The sequence below is a fragment of the Bufo gargarizans genome, chromosome 8, assembly GCF_014858855.1.
Source record: "Bufo gargarizans isolate SCDJY-AF-19 chromosome 8, ASM1485885v1, whole genome shotgun sequence".
NCBI classification, from domain to species: domain Eukaryota; kingdom Metazoa; phylum Chordata; class Amphibia; order Anura; family Bufonidae; genus Bufo; species Bufo gargarizans.
The window spans coordinates 34,352,684-34,377,683 of record NC_058087.1 but is presented as its reverse complement, the minus strand read 5'-3'; the positions used below and the strand labels follow the sequence as shown (position 1 = coordinate 34,377,683).

At 45.5% G+C, this 25,000-nt stretch overlaps 1 protein-coding gene across 1 annotated transcript in view; it reads right to left on the bottom strand.

The window, feature by feature from the left end:
• The window catches only part of CHN1 (chimerin 1), a 109,720-nt gene that overhangs the window by 70,052 nt on the left and 14,668 nt on the right, over window positions 1-25,000 (bottom strand). The window contains exons 3-4 of the mRNA XM_044303370.1: window positions 21,648-21,686; window positions 5,747-5,802 (exon numbers count right to left, since the gene is read on the bottom strand). Coding sequence (XP_044159305.1) covers window positions 5,747-5,802; window positions 21,648-21,686 — 95 coding nt within the window. The remainder of the gene's footprint in view (window positions 1-5,746; window positions 5,803-21,647; window positions 21,687-25,000) is intronic.

Here is a 25,000-nt window from a genome sequence, read left to right as displayed (position 1 = left end):
AATTTGCGTTTAGCAATCGTGTTCAGAATTTACAATGCAGATAACACAGATACATTAGATTTTGAAGTGCAACCATCATTTCAACATTTTTCCCTCCCAATACTCCCGTTCACTGCTGGACCCCACAGACTATAATGGGATCCGGCCACTTTCAGTCATGAGTGCCGGGTTTTGGCCACACAAATACTGTCGCACGCCACGTTTTTTTGTCCGGCCGAAACCCAGCACTCATGCCGGGAAGCGAGCAGATCCCTGCTGGATCCCATTATGATCTATTGGGTCCAGCGGAGAATGGCAGTATGCTGGACTCATGCTGGAGAGCAGCCAGATCCCATTATAGTATAAGCAGTCCAGCGGTGAATGGCAGTATCCGGCAATGCCGGAGATGCGAACTTAGCCTTATTTGTCCTATCACAGAAAACGCCTCTTTCTTCACTTTGCAGAATCAACTCCTCATTTCTCCTGCACTGATCACCCACTCTCAATTCACCGGTCCAATCCAAACACATGAGGCGGAGATAAACAGCTTGGAGAGACAGCAAAGAGTTGTATGAACTTTTGTACCGAGTGACATCACAGTGCGCATTAACCCTGCGCTGTATGGCATCACAGTGCGCATTACCCCTGCGCTGTATGGCATCACAGTGCGCATTGACCCTGCGCTGTATGGCATCACAGTGCGCATTGACCCTGCGCTGTATGGCATCACAGTGCGCATTGACCCTGCGCTGTATGGCATCAAAGTGCACATTATCCCTGCGCTGTATGGCATCACAGTGCGCGTTACCCCTGCACTGAGTGACATCACAGTGCGCGTTACCCCTGCCCTGTATGGCATCACAGTGCGCATTAACCCTGCGCTGTATGGCATCACAGTGCGCATTAACCCTGCGCTGTATGGCATCACAGTGCGCATTGACCCTGCGCTGTATGGCATCACAGTGCGCATTGACCCTGCGCTGTATGGCATCACAGTGCGCATTACCCCTGCGCTGTATGGCATCACAGTGCGCATTACCCCTGCGCTGTATGGCATCACAGTGCGCATTACCCCTGCGCTGTATGGCATCACAGTGCGCATTACCCCTGCGCTGTATGGCATCACAGTGCGCATTACCCCTGCGCTGTATGGCATCACAGTGCGCATTACCCCTGCGCTGTATGGCATCACAGTGCGCATTACCCCTGCGCTGTATGGCATCACAGTGCGCATTACCCCTGCGCTGTATGGCATCACAGTGCGCATTACCCCTGCGCTGTATGGCATCACAGTGCGCATTACCCCTGCGCTGTATGGCATCACAGTGCGCATTACCCCTGCGCTGTATGGCATCACAGTGCGCATTACCCCTGCGCTGTATGGCATCACAGTGCGCATTACCCCTGCGCTGTATGGCATCACAGTGCGCATTACCCCTGCGCTGTATGGCATCACAGTGCGCATTACCCCTGCGCTGTATGGCATCACAGTGCGCATTACCCCTGCGCTGTATGGCATCACAGTGCGCATCACCCCTGCGCTGTATGGCATCACAGTGCGCATCACCCCTGCGCTGTATGGCATCACAGTGCGCATCACCCCTGCGCTGTATGGCATCACAGTGCGCATCACCCCTGCGCTGTATGGCATCACAGTGCGCATCACCCCTGCGCTGTATGGCATCACAGTGCGCATTACCCCTGCGCTGTATGGCATCACAGTGCGCATTACCCCTGCGCTGTATGGCATCACAGTGCGCATTACCCCTGCGCTGTATGGCATCACAGTGCGCATTACCCCTGCGCTGTATGGCATCACAGTGCGCATTACCCCTGCGCTGTATGGCATCACAGTGCGCATTACCCCTGCGCTGTATGGCATCACAGTGCGCATTACCCCTGCGCTGTATGGCATCACAGTGCGCATCACCCCTGCGCTGTATGGCATCACAGTGCGCATCACCCCTGCGCTGTATGGCATCACAGTGCGCATCACCCCTGCGCTGTATGGCATCACAGTGCGCATCACCCCTGCGCTGTATGGCATCACAGTGCGCATCACCCCTGCGCTGTATGGCATCACAGTGCGCATCACCCCTGCGCTGTATGGCATCACAGTGCGCATCACCCCTGCGCTGTATGGCATCACAGTGCGCATTACCCCTGCGCTGTATGGCATCACAGTGCGCATTACCCCTGCGCTGTATGGCATCACAGTGCGCATTACCCCTGCGCTGTATGGCATCACAGTGCGCATTACCCCTGCGCTGTATGGCATCACAGTGCGCATTACCCCTGCGCTGTATGGCATCACAGTGCGCATTACCCCTGCGCTGTATGGCATCACAGTGCGCATTACCCCTGCGCTGTATGGCATCACAGTGCGCATTACCCCTGCGCTGTATGGCATCACAGTGCGCATTATCCCTGCACTATGTGACATCACAGTGCGCATTATCCCTGCACTATGTGACATCACAGTTTATATTATCCCTGCACTATGTGACATCACAGTTTATATTATCCCTGTACTATGTGACATCACAGTTTATATTATCCCTGTACTATGTGACATCACAGTTTATATTATCCCTGTACTATGTGACATCACAGTTTATATTATCCCTGTACTATGTGACATCACAGTTTATATTATTCCTGTACTATGTGACATCACAGTTTATATTATTCCTGTACTATGTGACATCACAGTTTATATTATTCCTGTACTATGTGACATCACAGTTTATATTATTCCTGTACTATGTGACATCACAGTTGATATTATCCCTGTACTATGTGACATCACAGTTGATATTATCCCTGTACTATGTGACATCACAGTGTGCACAATGCCTGTATTGTGTGATATTACAGTGCGCATTCTCTCTATGCTGTGTGATATCATAGTGAGCATTACCCCTGTACTGTATGAAATCAATGATAAATATGTCATTAGGAAATTTTAACGTTTTCCTATAGGGCCACTTAGTTACTGGTTATACCCATGTATATAACTATAACATAGTATAATCAATGGACAGCTCATGGTTACAGAGAAAAAAAATTGTTTTGCACAATTCCAAGTATGGCAAATGACAGTGAATCACAAAACTCGCTCATAGAAAGCCATATTCCAGATATATGGGTGAATTCATTACAGCCACACAGAACTGAGATGAGAGCAGACAACTTTACCTTAAAATAGAGATAAGTCTAAAAAACGCCTCTCAGTGTCATAAGAGAATAGTGAGAGAATATTTCTAGGTATACTACTTTCAGCATATTCAAGACATTGCATCCATGGGGAGGGTATTTGCACATTCACAGCTGTCTTAAAGGGGTTCTCCAGGAATTAAAAAAAAAAAATGAAAATACTTACATTTTATTTTATAATAAATATATTCACAAACACCTTTCATTTCTTAGAATGGCTTGTTTTGTCTAGGGAGCAATCATTAGGAGAAATAAAATGGCCGCCGTCCTATCAGTACACACAAAACCTGTCCTAATCACACAGGAGGACAAGTTACTTCACCACAATGAGCCATAGTGCTGCCTCATCCTCCTCTCTGCTTGTCAGGAATCATGATTCTGAATACAGGTGAATCTCTATGGGAATGGAGAAGATGAGGAGACATGAGAGGAGGGTGAGGTGTGGATAATGAGCAGCAGCACTTGTTTACAGTCTCCATTACCACAGCCTGTCCTGTCCGTCCTCTCTGTACTTCATGTCTCCTCATGAACTAAATTCCCCAGAGATTCAGCTAAAGTTCTTATCATCTGTATTCAGGATCATAATCCCTGACAAGTAGAGAGGAGAAGGATGAGGCAGCTCTTTACCTCAGTGTTGTAAAGTAACTTGTCCTCATGTGTGATCAGGACAGGATTTGTGTGAACTAATGGGACAACAGCCATTTTGTTTCCCCTGATGATTGCTCCCCAGACAATACGAGCCATTATAAATAATGAAAGGTATTTGAGAATATATTTATAATAAAGTAATATTTAAGTATTTTCATTTTCTTAATTCCTGGAGAACCCCTTTAAGGATATAAAATCCATATTTCAATCATGATATAGATGTTGGACACCAAGAGTGGAAATCCTAGTACCTGGTTATCTCCTGAGGGGGAAAAAAAGTTGTATTAAATGCTATAGTTCTCTCTGCCACCACTAGAGGGAGCTCAGTGCTAAAGAATGTATTGTTGAGCTCAATGACAGCTGTAAACATCCCTATGCAGTGAGCTCCCCCTAGTGGCAAGTGAAGGAAGATGGGGGGTTATGGAGCTCCTTATGAAAAAAAAGAGAAAAGACCTGACATTTATAATAATTCTGTCATTATTTATTAAAGAAAATTATAGGCATACCTGACTGAGACATCCAATATAATTATATAAGAGAATTACAATAAATGGTTGTCTACCCGTAAGGCACCATAGACCACCGGGAATTTCAGATATTGACCCATAACTCTCCTGTATAGATTAGATTAAGTAAATACTTAAAGGGAACCTGTCACCGGGAATTTGTGTATAGAGATGAGGACATGGGTTGCTAGATGGCCGCTAGCACATCCGCAATACCCAGTCCCCATAGCTCTGTGTGCTTTTATTGTGATACATATGCAAATTAACCTGAGACGAGTCCTGTCCCTGACTGATCTCACATACAGGACTCATCTCAGGTTACTTTGCATATGTATCAAATCGTTTTTTTACACAATAAAAGCACACAGAGCTATGGGGACTGGGTATTGCGGATGTGCTAGCAGCCATCTAGCAACCCGTATCCTCAGCTCTATACACAAAATCCCGGTGACAGGTTCCCTTTAATCTGTGTAGATTAAGTATTTACTACTATACCACTGTAAATCACCAGGAGTAGGATAAGAACACTAACCTCATTCATACACCCTGTACAATCCGGGGCATTTTGCCACCTTAAAGGGGTATTCTCAATGACATGCCATCCTTATTATAACTGGTGGCAGTCAAACCTCTGTGGCCCCCACTGGTCAGAGCTTATTTAGCACTGCATCCCCAAGTTCCCAGTACGGCCTATTCATTCTGATAACACGGCCTGCAGGAATACCTGGGCCATCCACAGAAATCCTTGTAACTCCAAGTCAAGCTTCAAAGTCCATATTTGGGTTTATTATGCTATTACTAACCATAAAAACACCACCATCGCTATACTTACATAGGAAGCTCACATCCTACTGATAGAACATCACTTTATAAAATGGGAATAGCTCTTTAAAATGCCACCAAATGGAATGTCATTGCTGGTTTACACAAACTCCTTTTGATTTTAAAGGCTTTTGTGAACTGGTAATTATCTGGTTAATAAAGTGGTATTTTTTTTTTTTTTATGGAATTTAGATTCACTTTTTTTTTTTATTAACAAAAAACGTGCACAGACCAAAAACATGCTTTTAGATCACGGTATTACTGTCAAGAAACACAAAGTTCCATGATGGTAGAGAAAATTATTTTAGCCTATACTGCCACCTACTGGCAGGCTAGAAAAATAAATCCCGAAAAGACTCACATTTCGATAAAAATGTACGGATCCCAAGGCGGGGTGCCATAAACTGGGCTCCTGCAATCCTGCTGCATACATAATAAAATATTGCTTCCGGCCAGCCTAAGGTGATTATTATGCATAATCCAGGGCCGACCACAATTATAGGTGCTTATATACTGCCAGAACTGCCATCAGGAGTCCCCACTCTCCCTTGACGGTCACGATTCTGGGTACCTACCTCACGTGTGCAGGTAATTCTTCGGGGGTGAGGAGCTTCTTGCTGCAGCTGATACACTAAGGGAGGAATAACACAGTCATTTACATTTTTATACCCAAACCTCAGACTCAATCAAAACATGAACTGTACCTTGTAATGATGACAAGCAATAAACCTGAGTACACGTTTATGGATAATTACTTATAGGGGCAACATCCAATGACCGTCACAGCCCCTCCCAATATCATCAAATGAGGACTTGTGATGTGAAGTCATGAAATAAAAATATCTTCTGTTCCAAGATGACCTATCGCCTCCTCTGACGTGTCTGTCTTAGTAAAGACCTGTATTCCCCATGAAATAATTCTGGGGTATCTTTATCTTGGAACCCTACATTGTGCCGTTCCTCTGTTATTCCTAAAGAGAAATTTAGAAATAAATTCAGAAATGGGTGTTACTATTACTTTAGACGATAAGTGGGTCCCTACAAGTCAACCACTGCTAGAATCTGTCAAGTGGAATAGTAACACCAAGCTGTCAATGTATTCATACATTGCCAGGAGGGATAACAGAGGAGGGGCCCATGAAAAAGTTGCTCTGGAAATATTTTATAATGAATTCAAGCATTAACCAAAACAGACAAGTCAGGGGTGCTGCCAGGTCCTCATTTAGAAGGCAATGCTGCATTTTACAGGGATTCATAGGAGAGATTTGCGTTACTTATGCTCATCGGCTTTATCGTCATCATCATGTTTTACATTTAGCTTCTGGGAAAGAAATAATGGAATAGAGATCCATTACTTAACATTTCCACAAGTTCATCCAAAATATTATCGCATCATTATAAAGTTTTGATAATAAAAAGAGGACCTGTCACCACAAAATGCATTGTAATCTGCAGGCAGCATGTTATAGAGCAGGAGGAGCTGAGCAGATTGACGTATAGTTTTAAGAGAAAAGATTCATTAAAACGTGTAATTTTTACATTTATATCTCATGTTCACAGGGAAGGTGTTATCAGTGATTGATAGCATGCCATGTGTAAAGGTGCATTTAGAAAGCCCAATTATCTGGCAGATTATCAGGAATTAATGCTCCAGCCTTGTACAAACGCTTATTCTAAATAATCTGTTCATGTCATTTATATCTGCTTTTTTCTGACTTCAGTTGTATACGGGGGAGGTGTTATTAGTGATTGATAGCATTCTCTGTGTAATGCTGGTATTACACTGCCAGATGTTCTATCCATCAGTTATTATGAAAGCTGGTTCCCGATAATTTGTCCGATTATCGTGCAGCCTAATAGGCGCTTTTGTGTGTACACAAAGAAAGCTGTCAATTGCTGATAACACCTCCCCCGTGTACAATAAAATCAGAAATTGTTTATAAAAAGGTTTTTCATTTTTTAAACAAATTTGGTTTTGCCGTAATCATATTTAGCCGCAGAATAAGGATGTCATTTTTAGCACACATTGAACGCCGTAGTGTCAAAACCCCCCAAAAAACTTTGGTGGAATTGTGTTTTTTTCTTCCAATTTTACACCAAAGATTTTTTCCCCATTTTCCATTACAAGACATGGTACATTAAAGAGGTTCTCCGGGCTTTTAATACCGATGACCTATCCTCAGGATAGGTCATCAATATCAGATCGGCGGGGGTCCGACACCCCTGCCGATCAGTTGTTTCAGTGTGCACATGCCTGCTCGCTGCAGTATGTCTATGGGACAGTAGCAGACAGGAAGAGAGAAGGGAGACGGCACGTGCGCACTTCAGACGCCGTCTCCCCATAAAGTGGATAGGCAGGGTGCTGGGTGTCGGACCCCCACCGATCTGATATTGATGACCTATTCTGAGGATAGATAGCCAATTCAGTATAATAGAGTTGTTTTTAATTCTATTGTATATATTTTTTCCTTTTTTAGATGGGGAAGGAGGCTTTCGGAATGCCTGTCATGCATGGGTTAATCGGCTATAGCGATGTGAATTCTTACATTACATGTAACATGTACCCCTGGACCGCTCGACATATGCCTTCGGAGTACAAGGAATGACTGAACAAGGTTTGATCTACCGACGATCCTGGTAGATCCCGGTATAGATCCCTTGTCAATGTATGTGGTTGGTTTCTATAGCAATGGAGATGCACCGCGCGGTCACATGGGTGTTGATTGACCTGGTTTCTATAGTGATGAAGATGTACTCGGCAGCCATGTGGGTGGTGAGGGATTACGTTGTCAGGACACATGTCCAGTCAGGTGATTGGGTTTGGATGACGCGTTCGGTCAGGTGACCACGAATGGGACATGTGACCATTACGTATCCCTGTGTGGATAGGAGGAAATCTCGGGCATGCGCATTTTAATGGAGGAGACGCTAGTGTGGATATGCATGGTGCAGGTGTTCCGCAAGCAACCTCCAACTTTCAGGTAATGAACTGTGGTCTTTTTAATTGGGTAATTGATGTGACGGACACGGGAATAATACACTGTATTGGTGAATTTCAATGAACAGGTGTTTGTCTGAATAACGGTGGATCACTATTGGTTGAAGCCGCTTAGAGGCGGTGCCATGTATGGCATATGTATTGTCTTAATGCACTCTAAGTATGCTTGATGAAGGCTACTTGTTAGCCGAAACGTTGCACATTATTGGCGATTTTTGCACATGTTTTTCATGGACCCACTGAATAAATTTCACTTCTGGAGATGCTGCCGTCAATTTACTTTTCTTCATTGATCGAGGAACCAAAGTGGATCTGAGGTCGTGATGGATTTCAGTTTGTGTCTCTACGGTATTGAGTGCTGCTCTGAATATTGTTATTGCTATTCTGAGGATAGGTCATCAATAGAAAAAGCCCGGAGAACCCCTTTAAATGGTGCCATTAAAAAATGCACCTTGTCCAGCAAAAAATAAGCCCTCATATGGCCATGTGAACGGAAAAACAAGATTTTTGTATAACTTACCAGTAAAATCTCTTTCTCGCTCTTTCCTTGGGGGACACAGAAGACCTTGGGTATAGCTCATCTCCATAGGAGGCGTGACACTAAGTCAAAACTGTTAAGCCCCTCCTCCACAGCTATACCCTCAGCCTGGAGAGAGAGGCTGCCAGTTGCGTGTCCAAGTAGTGAAAAAAGGCAAAGTCCAAAAGTGGAACCAACAAGCCAACTACCCAACGGGTAAAACAACTCGGAAACCGTGTAGAGAAAAACAAAGAATGGGTGGGTGCTGGTCCCCCAAGGAAAGAGCGAGAAAGAGATTTTACTGGTAAGTTATACAAAAATCTCATTTTCTCGCCCAGTTTCCTTGGGGGACAAAGAAGACCTTGGGACGTTCAAAAGCAGTCCAAAAGGGGGAGGGACCACAGCACCAAGGCGAAGCACCCGAAGGCATCAAGAAACCGCCGCCCGCAGACCAGGCGGCCCAAGGCAGCACCTGCCGAAGCCAGAGTATGCACCCTGTAGAACGCTGTAAGGCAGACCAGTGACCGCCTCGCACAGACGCATGGCCGAAGCCAAATGCCTCCGGCCCAGGAGGCACCGACAACTCTGGTGAAATGAACGGAGACACCAAAAGCAGAACCCTGCCCTTGGTGCGGTAACCACAGCAATAACCACAGTGAGAAAGCAGAGGAAAGCGGAGGAAAGCCACCCCGGAGGCCACCAACCCGTTGCGCGGACCTCCTAGAAAACCAAGTGACCTAACGTCGACAAGAGCCGGAGATCTCCAAGTAAAAACCGCAAGGCCCAAACAACTCCCAAATCGGAAGAAGTGTCCGTTCCCGGGGGTGGGAAGGGGAGGACGAAAGCCTCGTCAAAATGAAAGACAAACACCACCTTCAGAAGGAAGGAAGAGACGGGATGGAGAACAGCCCTGTCCTGAGGAAAGAGAAGGCCCGGAACAAGAAGGGCCGCCACCCAGGCACCCGCCAGAGACACGACGGCTACGGAAACATAACCGTACAGGACAGAAGGAGTAGAGAGAACTTCTGTAACGGCTCCAAGGGAAAGATTGGAGTGCCAAGAGCCCAGAATGCAATGCCCAGGGCGGTACCCAGGGGCAGTACAAGGGAACCCCAAAGCCGCTCCATGGAAGAGGGTCCTGACAGGCCCAGAGGGCCGGGGAACGCTGAAAGGGGAAGGACAGCGCTGACACTTGACACTTCAAGCAACAGAGTCCCAGTCCCAGATCTAGGTCGGACTGGAGAAAGACAGAACCATTAGGAGCGAACACTAGCGAGCCCGCAAGAGTCGCCTGGGCAAGCGGGTGAAAACCCAATGCGAACAGGCGCAGACCCGTAACACGGGCAGAACGGTCGGCAAAAACTGGTCCCGTCGGCCCCCGAGCAACGTTGTCCTGTAACCACCCGGAGTGGGGGAGCAGAAGGACAGACGGAAAGGAACCGAAGGGTCCGCCCAGCAACCGCCAGAACAAGACAGGCTAAAGTCCATGTCGATGTAGCCACCACAGGAAGACGTCCTACAGTCCCGGTGTGGGAGATCTAATGACAATCTCGACCGAATGGGGGTTCCTCCCAAGTTACAGCCAGAGTGAACAAGGGAGACAGTACGAGGCCAAGAGGAACATCAGAACCATCCACATGAACAACCAAGCTCTCCCCAGAGGGGAGGGCAGTAAAGGAACCGCCACTGAAGCGCGGCCGGGGCAAAAGCCACACCGGAGGGAGCCGAGCCGAACGGGAGCCAAGCAGAGCCGGCGAGAAAAGGCAGTCGAGACAGAGGCCGGCATAACACCCTCCAACCGAAAGGAGGAGTGGGCAACAGGGAAGCCATAGGACAGCTCAAAGGCAGAACCCCGCTCACTGAGACGCCCGGTTCACTGCCACGCAGAAGGCGAGTACCCTGAAGAACCCAAGGTGGAGGTCCTACGGACCTGGGTAAGCGAGCACCCAAGAGAAGCTGGGTGACCATCCCGAGAAAAGCGGCCCGAACCCGGTAGCGGACCAGCCTGAAGCGCAGAGGGGGCGCCAAAAGAAAAGACTCATACTGCACGACACCCGAAGAGGAGGAAACAGTAGCAGGCGAGGGAACAGCAGCCCCGCCAGAGCCAACGCCGAAATCGAGTGGCACTGCAAACGGCACTCTCGACCCAGTGACCACTTGCGCCGGGAAGCGAGTGCACGGGAGAACGAAAGGGCACCTATCAAAGAACCACGAACACTCCCCAGGTGGAAAGGCCAACGGACATGGTGGATGCCGACCAACGGGACCACAATATACAGGCCAAACCAGAGAACGAGCACCACCCAGCTCGGCGAAGTAGAGAGCAGTAGAGCCCATCTACTCATATCTAAAGAATACACCTTTGAATACAATGGCATTCTTTAATGCTTGTATGACAGCACCCAAGGGTTATACAGGTGGACAGAATGATCTCTTTAGAGAAGAGCGCAAGGCCCGTGACAAGCACCACATCCCAAGAGAAAAAAAGGGAATGTCGCAGGAGGAAGTGAGGCATACGTACGAGCAGCCCCGCAAGCACTGAGAAGGCCAACCCACCTATGGGAGGAGAAGGCATACACGGCCCAAACAACGGACAGAGCGCACCAGAAATACCGCTCACTGCAAAAAAATAGTCACCCAGTGAAGGGGATCAGCCACAGAGTCCAACAGTATCAACGGAAGTGCAAAGTGCAACCTGAAAGGAAGTTATGCACAAGACATCAGTATGGCATGCGATGGAAACGCAGGCAGGCCCCCCAGAAAAGGGGGAAACGTATCTGGCAACACTGCAGCTGGTAAGAATGCAAAGGCCCGTCCCAAAGGGGGGATGCCCAAGGCCAGTAACAACTTCAGAGAAGTAGAACATACCATAGTCTGCCCAGAAGGTGACCAATCACATGGCCGCACAGTACCCAGCGGGAATGCAAGAGGTCCGCCCAGTGAAAGGGGGACATGCACGGGGTTATCCAACCATTAAGCGAGTGCGCAATAACCCACCTAACACCGAATACTGTGAGAGTGCAACTACTCCACAATGAAGGAGAACATGCAAGAATCCCGCACAGCATATCACGGACAGCCATGGGTCACGTGAGGGTGCAAATTTTCGCCCATGGATGAGGAGGGCCGTGTATGGCCCGCAACACATCCGGCGAAAGAGCAGTATTCCACCCAGAAAGGGGCGGGGTCACCGCATCCAGCAAAAATGCAAGCACCCCGCCAAGGATGCGGGACATGCACATGGCCAGCAACGCACTGGCGAGAAAACAACCACAGTCAGCGGTGTTGTGCGTATGCCGCCTGAGGAAAGGATACATGCTCATTGCTGGCAGCGATTCCAGTGAGTGCAGCACACCACCCAAGGAAGGGGTCGTGCACATGGCCGGCAGCGAATCCAGTGATAGTGCAGCAATCCACCTATGGAAGGAGTTCATGCACATGGCCGGCAGCAAATCCAGAGAGAGTGCAGCATTCCGCCTATGGACGGAGGTCATGCGTATGGCCGGCAACGAATCCAGAAAGTGCAGCATTCCGCCTATGGAAGGAGGTCATGCACATGGCCGGTTCATGCATATGGCCGGCAGCGAATCCAGCGAGAGTGCAGCGTTCTGCCTATGGACGGAGGTCATGCATATGGCCGGCAGCGAATCCAGAGAGAGAGAGCGCAGCAGTCCTCCTTTGGACGGAGGTCTTGCGTATGACCAGCAGCGAAGCCAGAGAGAGTGCAACATTCCACCTATGGAAGGAGGTCATGCATAAGGCCGTAGCGAACCCAGCGAGAGTGCAGCATTCCGCCTATGGAAGGAGGTCATGCATAAGGCCGTAGCGAACCCAGCGAGAGTGCAGCGTTCCGCCTATGGAAGGAGGTCATGCATATGGCCGTAGCGAACCCAGCGAGAGTGCAGCGTTCCGCCTATGGAAGGAGGTCATGCATATGGCCGTAGCGAATCCAGCGAGAGTGCAGCGTTCCGCCTATGGAAGGGGGTCAGGCATATGGCCGTAGCAAAGCCAGCGAGAGTGCAGCGTTCCGCCTATGGAAGGGGGTTGTGCACATGGTCAGCATCGTATGCGGTAAAAGGGCAGTATTCCGCCTACAGAAAGGGGGTCATGCACAAGGCCAGCCCGCAGCCAGAGAGAGTGCAGTATGCCGCCTATAATGGGGGGTCATGCACATGGCCAGCACCGCGACTGGAGAGGGCGACTAATTCTGCCTATAGAAAAAGGCGGCCTGCACCTGGCCAGCGCCGTACCCCAGGAGAGGGCAAGGGTCCGCCTAGAAAGGGAAACATGTATACCTGGCCAGTGCCACGGAGCGCAACATGCCACCTATAGAATAGGGGCAGGCATACGGCCAGCGCTCTAAGGTCAGGCTGCAGTATCCTGCGCAGCCAACATAAAATACAGATATTTCATATATATGATATATATTCACACTTCATTATTAGTATTATTATATATATATATTTTTTTTTTCTATTTATTATTGTAAAACACAGCCTCTTTTAGGCAGGAAGGGGCCACCATATAAGAGCACAGCCTCACTGAGAGGCTAGCCATCCTAGGGTCTCCTCCAGATTGCAGCCGTCAGCGTCCAAGAGGTTAATACAGATCGGACCTGAGGGCGGTGCAGCGATCCCCTGGGGGCGGGGGGACCTCCGGCGGGAAGAATTCGCGCCTGCGAATGCCCGCCCCCTCCAATCGAGGCCGGAATATTGCGGCCTAGTAGGCCGCGAAGCCGGGGCCTAAAGTTTGCGGTGCTTGGAGGTACCGGCCGGGATCTGGAGGGAGCGAAGCGGCGCATGCATAATACCGGCCGCGGGAGCCCACCCCGCGGGCCGGAGAATCAGGGGGCCCGGAGAAGGAGCCCGGGACAGAACCTTTCTGCGGCGCCCGACCGACCGGAAGACAGCCTCTCTGAGAGCACCTGCGGTCGGCCGGGGTCCGCTGAACACCGCAGTCATGCCGGCCGCGGGAGCCCACCCCGCGGACCGGAAACAAGGGCCCTACGCCGCAGCAGTCAGGAGAGGGCCCTGGCCCTGAGCCGTCTCAAGGAGGGATGCCTGCGCACCGGTAAGGCGATAGGGGGGGATGGGGGACCCTGCAAGGAGAGAGGCAGCTCCCTGGGCGGCATGATAGGGACGCCAGCATAACCCCTCAGTGGATGCACCTATAGTGGAGGGGAGGAGAGGGAACTAATAAAACAAACTAGGATGGCCAGACCAGTATGGGGGTCAGTCAAGCAGGAGACCGGGGTGGGGGGGAGGGGGTCGTAGGGCTGGAGAAGCCACTCTCTCACCACAGCCGTCTTCACCCTCGGTCCGTTCCAGCAGGGTCGCCCCTTCAGCTACTGCCACCGTAGTGGCAGGACGCTGGAAGAGGGACTTGGCGTGCGGGCGACCCTTACGCTGGCGGGATGCAGGGGAGCTGGGCTGCCCTGGTCCACCTTGCCTTCTGTGGGGGAGGCAGCAGTGCGGATGCCGGCACTGGCGCAGCTCAACCCCGGGAGAAACAGAGAGGTCTAGTGCGTCTCTGTTGTCCCGTATTCTGGAACAAAAGAAAATAAAAAAGTAAAAATCAAAAAATTTTAAAAACAACAAAGGAGAAAACAGCCCTGCAGTAGCAGGGAGTGTCTTGCCTCCTTGGACACTAAGCACTGGCAGCCTCTCTCTCCAGGCTGAGGGTATAGCTGTGGAGGAGGGGCTTAACAGTTTTCACTTAGTGTCACGCCTCCTATGGAGATGAGCTATACCCAAGGTCTTCTGTGTCCCCCAAGGAAACTGGGCGAGAAAATACAAAAGCTATGGCAATTGGCATGTGGGGAGGAATGCATAAATGAAAATAGGCTTAGTCCTTAAAGGGGATGTTCAGCGCTGAACCCGGATATAACCATGTATGAGTGGAGAATTGGAGCATTTCCTTGCGCTGCATCACGCAGGGCAAGGTCTGTTTGTTTACTGCCAGTGATGTACTGGGCTTCTCCTCACTATGCTAGGCGGAGACTTCTGCCTAGCAGTGAGCCCGGTGATGTCACCAGCACAAATGAGCGGTCTGTAGCGCTGCCCTAGGCTGTTTTAGATGCGTCTGTTTGTGCTGGTGATGTCGCCGGGCTCACTGCTAGGTGGAAGTCTTCGCCTAGCATAGTGAGGAGAAGCCCAGTTCGCCACCAACAGTAAACAAACAGACCTTGCCCTGCGTGATGTAGCGCAAGGCAAGGGGGGGCATCACAGCAAGGAAATACTCTGATGCTCCACTCCTACATAGTAAATGTTAAGAAGAGGTTATATCCGGGTTCAGCTCTGAACCTGGACAACGCCTTTAAGGGGTTAAAGGGTCTTCTATCTGACAGCTCATTAGTTATATCGGTTTCTGGGACAGCCGACTATCACCAGCTCCTCTTCTGTGATATCTCTACAGGAGAGATGATGGATCTTGTGACATTCTGTGCCACCCGTCACCCTCGCAGTGTTACGAGCCAGGAAGGGTGTTGTCTCTTACAGGCTCTAGTGCTCCTGGTATTATACTTCTGTCTCCTCACATTATTCCATGGAACTCCTGGCAGCGCACATTATCATGACAATAGGACGCCATCGTAATCATCACATCTACGCTTATAACAGAAGAATCTATTCAATTATTGAATTCCTGATTTATAGTCAGATCTCATTATAGATTCCCCAAAAATTATGTTTCCTATTAAGGCCGTGATTTTTAAATTAAGTCCACCATGGAAAGCAAAGACTGTCAGAAGTATTTAGATATTTAGAGTATTTAGATATTTCGATCCTCTTTGTGACAGGGTTTCTACGAGAGCTAGGAGTGATAGTCCGCTCCGGGGGTCCCCCCTGGCACGGTTCTGCATGGAGATTGGATTTGAGGATGCTTGGGAACACCTGAGACAGGGGAAAAGGGCTTTTTCATGCTCTAGCAAAGCAGGTAAATCATTGTCCAGAATAGATCTTGTATTGATTAACAGTAAATATGTGAAACTTATAAAGCGAATGAAATATGAAACAAGGTCAATATCAGATCACTCTCCGATACTAATTGAACTATGTCTATCTCAGGAAAGATATATACCAAAATCTCTCTTTAGATTAAATCCCTATTGGTTATCAGTTATAAAGACGCATGAAGCAATTCGAAATGACATAGGCCGATTCTGGGATATTAATTATGGCTCAACAAAAATTCAAGTAGTATGGGACACCTATAAGGCGTATATGAGGGGATTGATGGTTAGTAATATCACGTACCTTAGAAAGGAATATGGAAAAAAACAGAAAAATCTAGAAGAACACGTAGTGTTGGCGACAGAATCCTTCCAGATGCATAAGACGGAGAAGAATAGGGAAAATATGCAAAGAGCTACACAAATATATGCTAAGTTTTTATTGGATAAGGCCCAACAGAACCTTTTTTTTAAGGGGCAAAAATACTTTACAGAGTCAGGGCGACCTGGTAAACTCCTCGCTAGAGTAATCTCCAATCAACAACCTAAAAAACATATAGATAAGGTTCGATTGAGTGATGGTAGGATAGTCACTTCACAGGGCCTGGTGGAGAAGGCTTTTCTTGACTACTTTGTTGATTTGTATAAAGCTGACTCCAACATTACAGATGATAAGATAGATCTTTATTTAGATAGGATCAAGTTTCCAACAATTACCGAGATGCAAAGGAAAGCACTAGAAATGGAGGTCTCAATTCAGGAACTTGAGGGAGCTATTAAATTATGCTCAACTAACTCCACCCCTGGCTCAGACGGGCTTCCATATGAATTCTATAGTAAATATGAGGACTGTATTCTTCCCAGACTATTGGAGGTCTTTGCTGAATCAACAGAGGAGGGGATGCTTCCAGACTCAATGATGGAGGCCATAATAATATTAATTCCAAAAAAAGGCAAGGACCCTTTAGATTTAGAATCCTATAGACCAATTTCACTGCTTAATGCAGATGTAAAGCTTCTTGCGAGGGTCCTGGCCACAAGGCTCTCCAGGGTCATTTCCTCCATTGTGCATCCTGATCAGAGTGGCTTTATACAAAACAAGGGTACACACCATAATTTACACCGACTCTTCTCTAATATCCAGGCCCCGGGGGGGACTGCCCGCTCCATCCTGTCATTGGATGCTTCTAAGGCCTTTGACAGGGTGGAGTGGCGCTTCCTCTGGAAGGTTCTTGCTAAGATGGGCTTTGGGGAAAAATTTATACGTACTCTTAGGCTGTTGTATAGATCCCCAAGGGCAAAACTGAGTCTCAATGGAATTCTGAGTAGTAGTATTGATCTAAACAGAGGCACCCGACAGGGTTGCCCATTATCTCCCCTGTTATTCGATATTTATATCGAGCCCCTTGCGTTGGCCATTAGGCAGGATGACCAGATTAAAGGATTTGGTACCCTAGGAACACAGGACCGCATCTCACTATATGCAGATGACATCCTGTTTTTTATAGATCATACGGAAATCATTCTTCCTAGGATTATTCAAATGGTTAACGCATTTGGTGAGGTATCTGGTCTCCGAATAAACTGGGCAAAAACTAGTCTGCTCCCAATAGATCCCCTGCCACAAAAGGAGGTTCCTGCTACACAGTTGGATATTGTTGATACTATTCAATACTTGGGTTTGACTATATCGCCTCGGGTTGAAAATTTTGTACAACTCAATCTGATCCCCATAATGGTAAAGATCAGAGCTAAAATAGGAATCTGGCTGAAACTTCCCCTATCCAGAGCTGATCGAGTTTCACTAGTTAAAATGGTGATATTACCACAATTTCTTTACGTGCTCAGGAATACACCTATTTGGATACAAGACAAACATTTTAAACTCATGGAAAGAATAATTAATGATTTAATATGGGGAAGAAAGCGAGTGCGAATTAAGCTGGAATACTTGTATAAATCAGTGGAGTGCGGGGGTTTAAATCTCCCCTACTTTAAAGGGTATTTTATTGCAGCCCAGCTATTGAGGTGCTATGAATCAGAGGACAGTGCACTCCTGGGGAAGCTGGTAACTAGCCACGCTCATAACAATATTTTTACCTTGTTGGAATCCGGGCTTTTGAAGAGCTATGAGCAAGGCTATAAAGAGACTATAAATCTACTTCTGAAAGTGTGGGGTATAACTAGGACATGGTTGAAGGTTAGGGGTTCACTCACATTTACGCCTCTTTGGCATAATTTCTATTTACATAGGTTAGATGATATTGCAGCTGACACTTTTTGGCAGAAGAATAAAATATTATATATTTCACAGGTAGTTAAAGATAGAGAAATTAAATCCTTTAGAGAAATGACACATAATATAAGAAATCTCTCATGGTTTAGGTATTTTCAATTGCGATCTGTACTATCCAGTTTGGACGATAAACGTCTGCTGGAAATAGATAATTTATCTTTTTTGAATGATTGGGTAGGGGGTACACCTTCTAGAATAAAGATTTCCAATATATATAAGTTATTAATTAAGGCACGGTTTAGCGATACACAATCACCAGGACAAAAAGCATGGGAAGCGGACTGCCCGCACTTGCGAGTAGAAGGGTGGGAGAATATTTTTGGGAATCTGACTTCAGTATCCCAGAACTTTAACCATGTCCTAATACAATTTTACATTTCCCATAGACTATACATTACTCCCCTATGGATGAATAAATGCGGGTTGAGAGCCACATCTAACTGCCCCAAATGTGATATTGTAGGAGCAGACTTCCTCCACATGGTTTGGACTTGTCCAGAACTTGTAAAATACTGGAATAGTATTAATAATTGTATTATCCATAAACTAAAAATTCGAATTCCTTTTGAACCTCATGTATTCGTGCTTAACGACTTTTCCAAATTAAAAAATCACAAGTATCAAAAGATCTTTCTGAGCAGAATATTGATGGTGGCTAGAGTTCTGATTAGTCGGACCTGGTTTGCCCGATCCACTCCAGACATAAATATATGGATAAATTTAACTGATAAGGTAAAAAATTACGAGAAAATCATATATAAACGGAGGGAAGTTGAGGACCAGTGGAATAGGATATGGGGTGGCTGGAAGATTGACTAACTGAGGTCATGTTGGTTTGTTTATGGGGGTCCTACCTTGACGCACCACAGACTAGGGGGGAGGGAGGGGAGGGTTTTTTATAAATGCAACTAAAAGATGAACTAACTATATTTATATTTATCTACATTTGGTTGGGTCATTAATAATTGAGGGGTTGTAAAAAATTTTGCTGTTAATGTTTTGTAATTTTCCCAATAAACTTTAAAAAAAAAAAATAAAAAAAAGATATTTAGAGATTAACTAAACCTTTATATGAACTTTTAATATGTTGTCCCTAATGCCCTAATAAAACTAATTTCTAATATACTTTATTAATCAATTTTGTAATTTTATTATACTTTTACTTCCCTAAAGCGCAGCATTCTCTGTGCACTTAAAGGGATCCGGTCATCTGTACTATGCTACCCTCACTGAGCGTATCTAAATGTTCATTGTTTTACCCTAAACATATAAATTACACTTTAAATTTCATTTGCAGACAAGTTCAATAAGTATTATGCATTTTTGTACTTCCCGCCTTTTATGCCAATTAACATAAAAGGGTCCTATCTTACTTGTGTGACCAGAGAAGAGTCATATTTTCAAGCTCTGACTCATCTCGGGGTAATTTGCATATGTATCAAATCGGTTTTATTACACAATAAAAGCACACAGAGCTATGGGGACTGGGTATTGCGGATGTGCTAGCGGTCATCTAGCAACCCATGTCCTCAGCTCTATACCCAAAATCCCGGTGACAGGTTCCCTTTAAAACTCAGTTCTCCGTTCACACAAGGTACTGGGCCCCCTTTTCACGATCAGCATTCAGACCACCACAAATCTGATAGTAATCTCTATCCTGGGGATAACGTCTTACAACCAGATCTCCCCTCTAACCCCTAAAAAACATAGCAATTTTCCAATTTTTTTGTCTTCATTTTTTACTCCCTGCCTTCCTGGAGCCATAGCTTTTTTTTATTTTTCCGTTCACATAGCTGTATGTTTTTGCCCGATAATTTGTACTTTCTAACGGAACCATTTCATAATGCATACAACAAAAATCCAAATAGGGTGGGAAAAAAAAGCTATTCCATCATAGTTTTATGGGTTTCGTTTTTTACAGTGTTCCCTATGTGGTGAAACTGACCTGTTAAAGTCATTCTCTAGCTCAATATGATTACAGCGATACCAAATTTTTATAATTTTTCTTGTGTTTTTTTTTATATTGTGACCCCAATAGCTTTTTTTTTTATTTACGGTATATGTGTATGTGAGGACAATTTTTTTGTGGAGCAATTTGTTGTTTTTATTGATACCATTTTGGAGTATGTGAATCGTCCGTTTAGATTTTTTTTGTAACGCCGTTCACAGTACGGGATAAATATTTTAATATTTATAGCTTGGCCATTTTGGGACATGGCGATGCTAATGATCTTTATATTTGTTATTGTTTAATTTTATATTGGGAAAGCAGTTGATGTTTATCTTTTTTATATATTTAACTTTTTTTTTTTAACACTTACTTTGAGTCCCCGTAGGGGAATTTAACATGTGATCGTCTGATCGATTTAACATTGCAGCCTATAGGAGATTAAAAGGAACCTGTCACCGGCATTTTGGGTATAGAGCTGAGGACATGGGTTGCTACATGGCCGCTGGCACATCCGCAATACCCAGTCCCCACAGCTCTGTGTGCTTTTATTGTGTATAAAAACCGATTTGATAGATTGCAAATTAACATGAGATGAGCCAGAGCTTGAAAATATGACTCTTCTCTGGTCACACAAGTAAGACATGACTCTTATGTTAATTTGCATATGTATCAAATCGTTTTTTTTTTACACAATAAAAGCACACAGAGCTATGGGGACTGGGTATTGCAGATGTGCTAGACGCCATCTAGCAGCCCATGTCCTCAGCTCTATACACAAAATCCTGGTGACAGGTTCCCTTTAACTGCGCTCCTATCAAGCCCTGCCACAGGCATGGCCTGATGGGAACTTCGCTATGGCAGGTCTCTGAGCCTTCAGAAGACCCAAGGCTGCAATAGCAATTAAATGGAGTTATCGCCCATCACAGACTCTGCACCCAGGTGTCTGCTGTGCAAAACAGCAAGCACCCAGTGACTACAACGATCGCTCAGCTCCTCAGCCGGCACCATCTTTTAAGTCCCATTTTGCACTGTACATGTCTTGCGCAAGTCATGAAGGGGTTAAAGAGGGCCTAAAACCTCTTCTGACGCACCGGTTTTGGTAACTACTTGCATTCCCCATGTAATAACAATTCTGAAACATATATTCTTATGTGTTGTGCCATTCTTTTATTTTTCATTCTAGAAGTTATGAATGAAATGCTAACAGTCTAAAATGAAGGTCCAGATGGGCGTTATCAGTTTGGGGGTGTCCCTGCACAGCCTGACACTAGCAGCACTGATTGGATAGTGTAAAGCTGTGCGGCGACACACACCCCAACTGGTAACATACAACTGGACCTGCATTGCAAACTGCTAGTAATTCATTGATAATTTCTAGAAGGAATAATAAAGGAAGGGCACATCATAAACTCATAAGAATAGATAAACAAAATTATTACATTGTTGCACGTACGATAGTTACTAAAACAGACATATCAGGAGCGATGGGTATAGGTTTTCTTTAAGTCACTTTCCTTCCTCTTTTTGAAATAGGAACACGCCTTTAACTGCATCTACATCTGATCATTTTGTCGGTTTTCTCCTTATTCTTGTAGCCTTTACAAAGATTTCCTGTTTGCCTCTGATTAGATCACAATGGCAGCTGCTCCAACACATGTAGCAGCCGACGCGTCAGACCTCGTTTGCTTTCCAGCGTGTGTCAATGTGTTCTTCCCTGGGGCAGAATATCTGATAGCTGGAGTTCACCATACTGAAGCATACTTACAGTAAGATTTCCACACAGGAGGCCTGTACTCATCATTGTCTAAAAGAAAAACAAAATTAGGAAAATCATCAGTTAATCACAGGTTACAATGGTAAGCACATATTAATCAGAAGATGACACAACGCGTTCTGGTAAAAGAGAACATATCTATCTAATGGTGGCAACACAAGACTTGCTTGAAAGTCTCCCATCGGGGTGCACAAATACTCTAGATTTTTGGGACCAGGGATACCTCTCCAGGGGCCCCTTTTTTTTTTTTTTTTTTTTAGAGTGTTTCTTAAGGGAGGAACAAAAATAACAAAACGTCAAAAAAGCTCAATTTAGCCAACTAAGAGAGACCATAGGTCTAACTAACTGGGACAAAGTCCTCAAAAATAAAAAATACAGCCACAAAATGGGATATTTTTAAAAGCATCCTAAAATCTAATTGTGAGAGGTACATACCGTATGGGAATAAAAGGTTAAGGAAAAAACAATGTGGATAAATAGAACTGTAAAGAAGGCAATAAATGACAAAAAGAAAGCATTTAAAAAAAATCATTAAAACAGGAGGGTAGCGAGGAAGCACTGAAAAACTATAAGGAAAATAATTGAATATGTAAAAAACAAATAGAAGCAGCCAAACTAAAGACCGAGAGATTAATTTCCAAAGAGAGTAATACTAACCCTAAAATGTTCTTTAATTATATAAATGGTAAAAAGTATAAATCTGAAGGTGTCGGCCCTCTACAAAGTAATGAGGGGGGAGTTGCAGAGAGCGATGAGGATAAAACAAAACTATTAAATATTTTTTTCTCCACTGTAATCACTGAGGAAAATAAACAGTCAGATGAAATGCAGAATGTAAAAGTAAATTCCCCATTAAAAGTTCCCTGTCTGACCCAGGAAGAAGTAGAGCGGCCTCTTAAAAAGATTAAAATAGACAAATCGTCAGGACCAGATGGCATACACAGAATTAAGTAATGTCATAGCCAGATATTTACAGACTATATACTGACAGGGAATTTCCCACAGGATTGGCGCATAGTAAATGTGGTGCCAATATTCAAAAAAGAGAGTCCAAAAACAGAGCCCGGAACCTATAGGCCGGTAAGTTTAACATCTGTCGTGGGTAAACTGTTTGAATGTTTTCTAAGAGATGCCATCTTGGAGCACCTCAATGAAAATAAGCAAATAATGCCATATCAGTATGGCTTCATGAGGGATCGGTCATTTCAAACTAATTTAATCAGTTTCTATGAGGAGGTAAGTTCTAGACTTGACAGCAGTGAATCAATGGATGTCGTGTATCTGGACTTCTCCAAAGCATTTGACACTGTACCACATATAAGGTTAGAATCTAAAATGAGAATGCTTGGACTAGGAGAAAATGTCTGTACGTGGGTAAGTGGCTCAGTGATAGAAAACAGAGGGTGGTTATTAATGGTACACACCCAGATTGGGTCACTGTCACTAGTGGGGTACCTCAGGGGGTCAGTATTGGTCCCTATTCTCTTCAATATATTTATTAATGATCTTGTAGAAGGCTTGCACAGTAAAATATTTGCAGATGACACTAAACTGTGTAAAGTAATTAACACTGGAGAGGACAGAATACTACTACAGAGGGATCTGGATAGATTAGAGTCTTGGGCAGAGAAGTGGCAGATGAGGTTTAACACTGACAAATGTAAGGTTATGCACATGGGAAGGAATAATGCAAGTCACCCGTACATACTAAATGGTAAAACACTGGGTAATACTGACATGGAAAAGGACCTAGGAATTTTAGCGAACAGCAAACTAAGCTGTATAAACCAGTGTCAGACAGCTGCTGCCAAGGCCAATAAGATAATGGGTTGCATCAAAAGGGGCATAGATGCCCGTGATGAGAACATAGTCCTACCACTTTAGAAATCACTGGTCAGACCACACATGGAGTACTGTGTACAGTTCTGGGCTCCTGTGAACAAGGCAGACATAGCAGAGCTGGAGAGGGTTCAGAGGAGAGATGGGTGGACTACAGTACCCTGAAAGATTATCAACATTAGGGTTATTCACTTTAGAAAAAAGACGACTGAGGGGAGATCTAATTACTATGTATAAATATATCAGGGGGCAGTACAGAGATCTCTCCCATCATCTATTTATCCCCAGGACTGTGACGGGGGGGGGGGGGACAGACGGACATCCTCTGCGTCTGGAGGAAAGAAAATTTGTACACAAAAATAGAAAAGGATTCTTTACAGCAACAGCAGTCTATGGAACTTTATGCCTGAGGAGGTGGTGATGGTGAGTACAATAAAATAATTCAATGGGGAAGGGGGGGGGGGGGGGTCTTCTACCTCACAGGGTTGTTTTTTTTGCCTTCCTCTGGATCAACTTGCAGGATAACCGGCCGAACGGGATGGACAAATGTCTTTTTTGGCCTTATAAACTACGTTACTAAGTAATATTAAATCTAATACATATGAACAAAAGCAAGGTAGAGATCAGTAACATAAAAAGATGGTCTCAATGGACAAAGGTGAAAGAAGGTCCCTGTATTTTTATCCTATGGACACATTTAGGACAACCTAATATAATGAAGGGTTAAAGAGGACCTGTCCCCTCCCTCACGTGTCTGTTTTAGTGACTACTTGCATTCCCCATGTAATAACAATTCTGGAGCATCTATTCTTATGACTATGTTGTGCATTTCCTTTATTATTCCTGCTAGAAGTAATACAAGAATTACTAGAATTTTGTAGTGACTGTCCAGATAGGTGTTACCAGTTAGGGGTATGTCCCTGCACGGTCTGACACTGCCAGCACGCCGCCCCAAACTGGTAACATCCATCTGGACATTCACTGCAAAATGCTAGTACTTTGTTCATAACTTCTGGGAGGAATAATAAAGGAATGGTACAACATAGAGTCATAAGATTAAATGCTCCAGAATTGATATTTACATGGGGAATGCAAATAACTAATATAACAGACAGGTCAGGAAAGGTGACAGGTCCTGTAAGTACTGGTGCTCGAAGAAATACAGACTGACGGGGGCATAGCTAGAAGTAGGGACCAAGAGATGCAATCTTAGAAGGAACCTCAACGACTGCTAGAATAAAGCGGTTGCGGCTACCTACCTGCACAGTGCCACCACCGTCCAGGCACTATGCTCGTAATACAACTCAGTGCCATTCAATTGAAGGCATAAGTAATAAGTCTCCTGCCTGTCCCCATCATCCTACTTTGCCTTCCTGAGAGGAGACCCCTATCTATCCCTTACAAGCACAAGTGATGGCTGCTGCATTGGGGGAAGGGGGGGGGGGGTGTCACTGCTGCTGTAAGACTGTGCCAGCGTGTGCGCGCTCTTCCTCCCTGCAGTACCG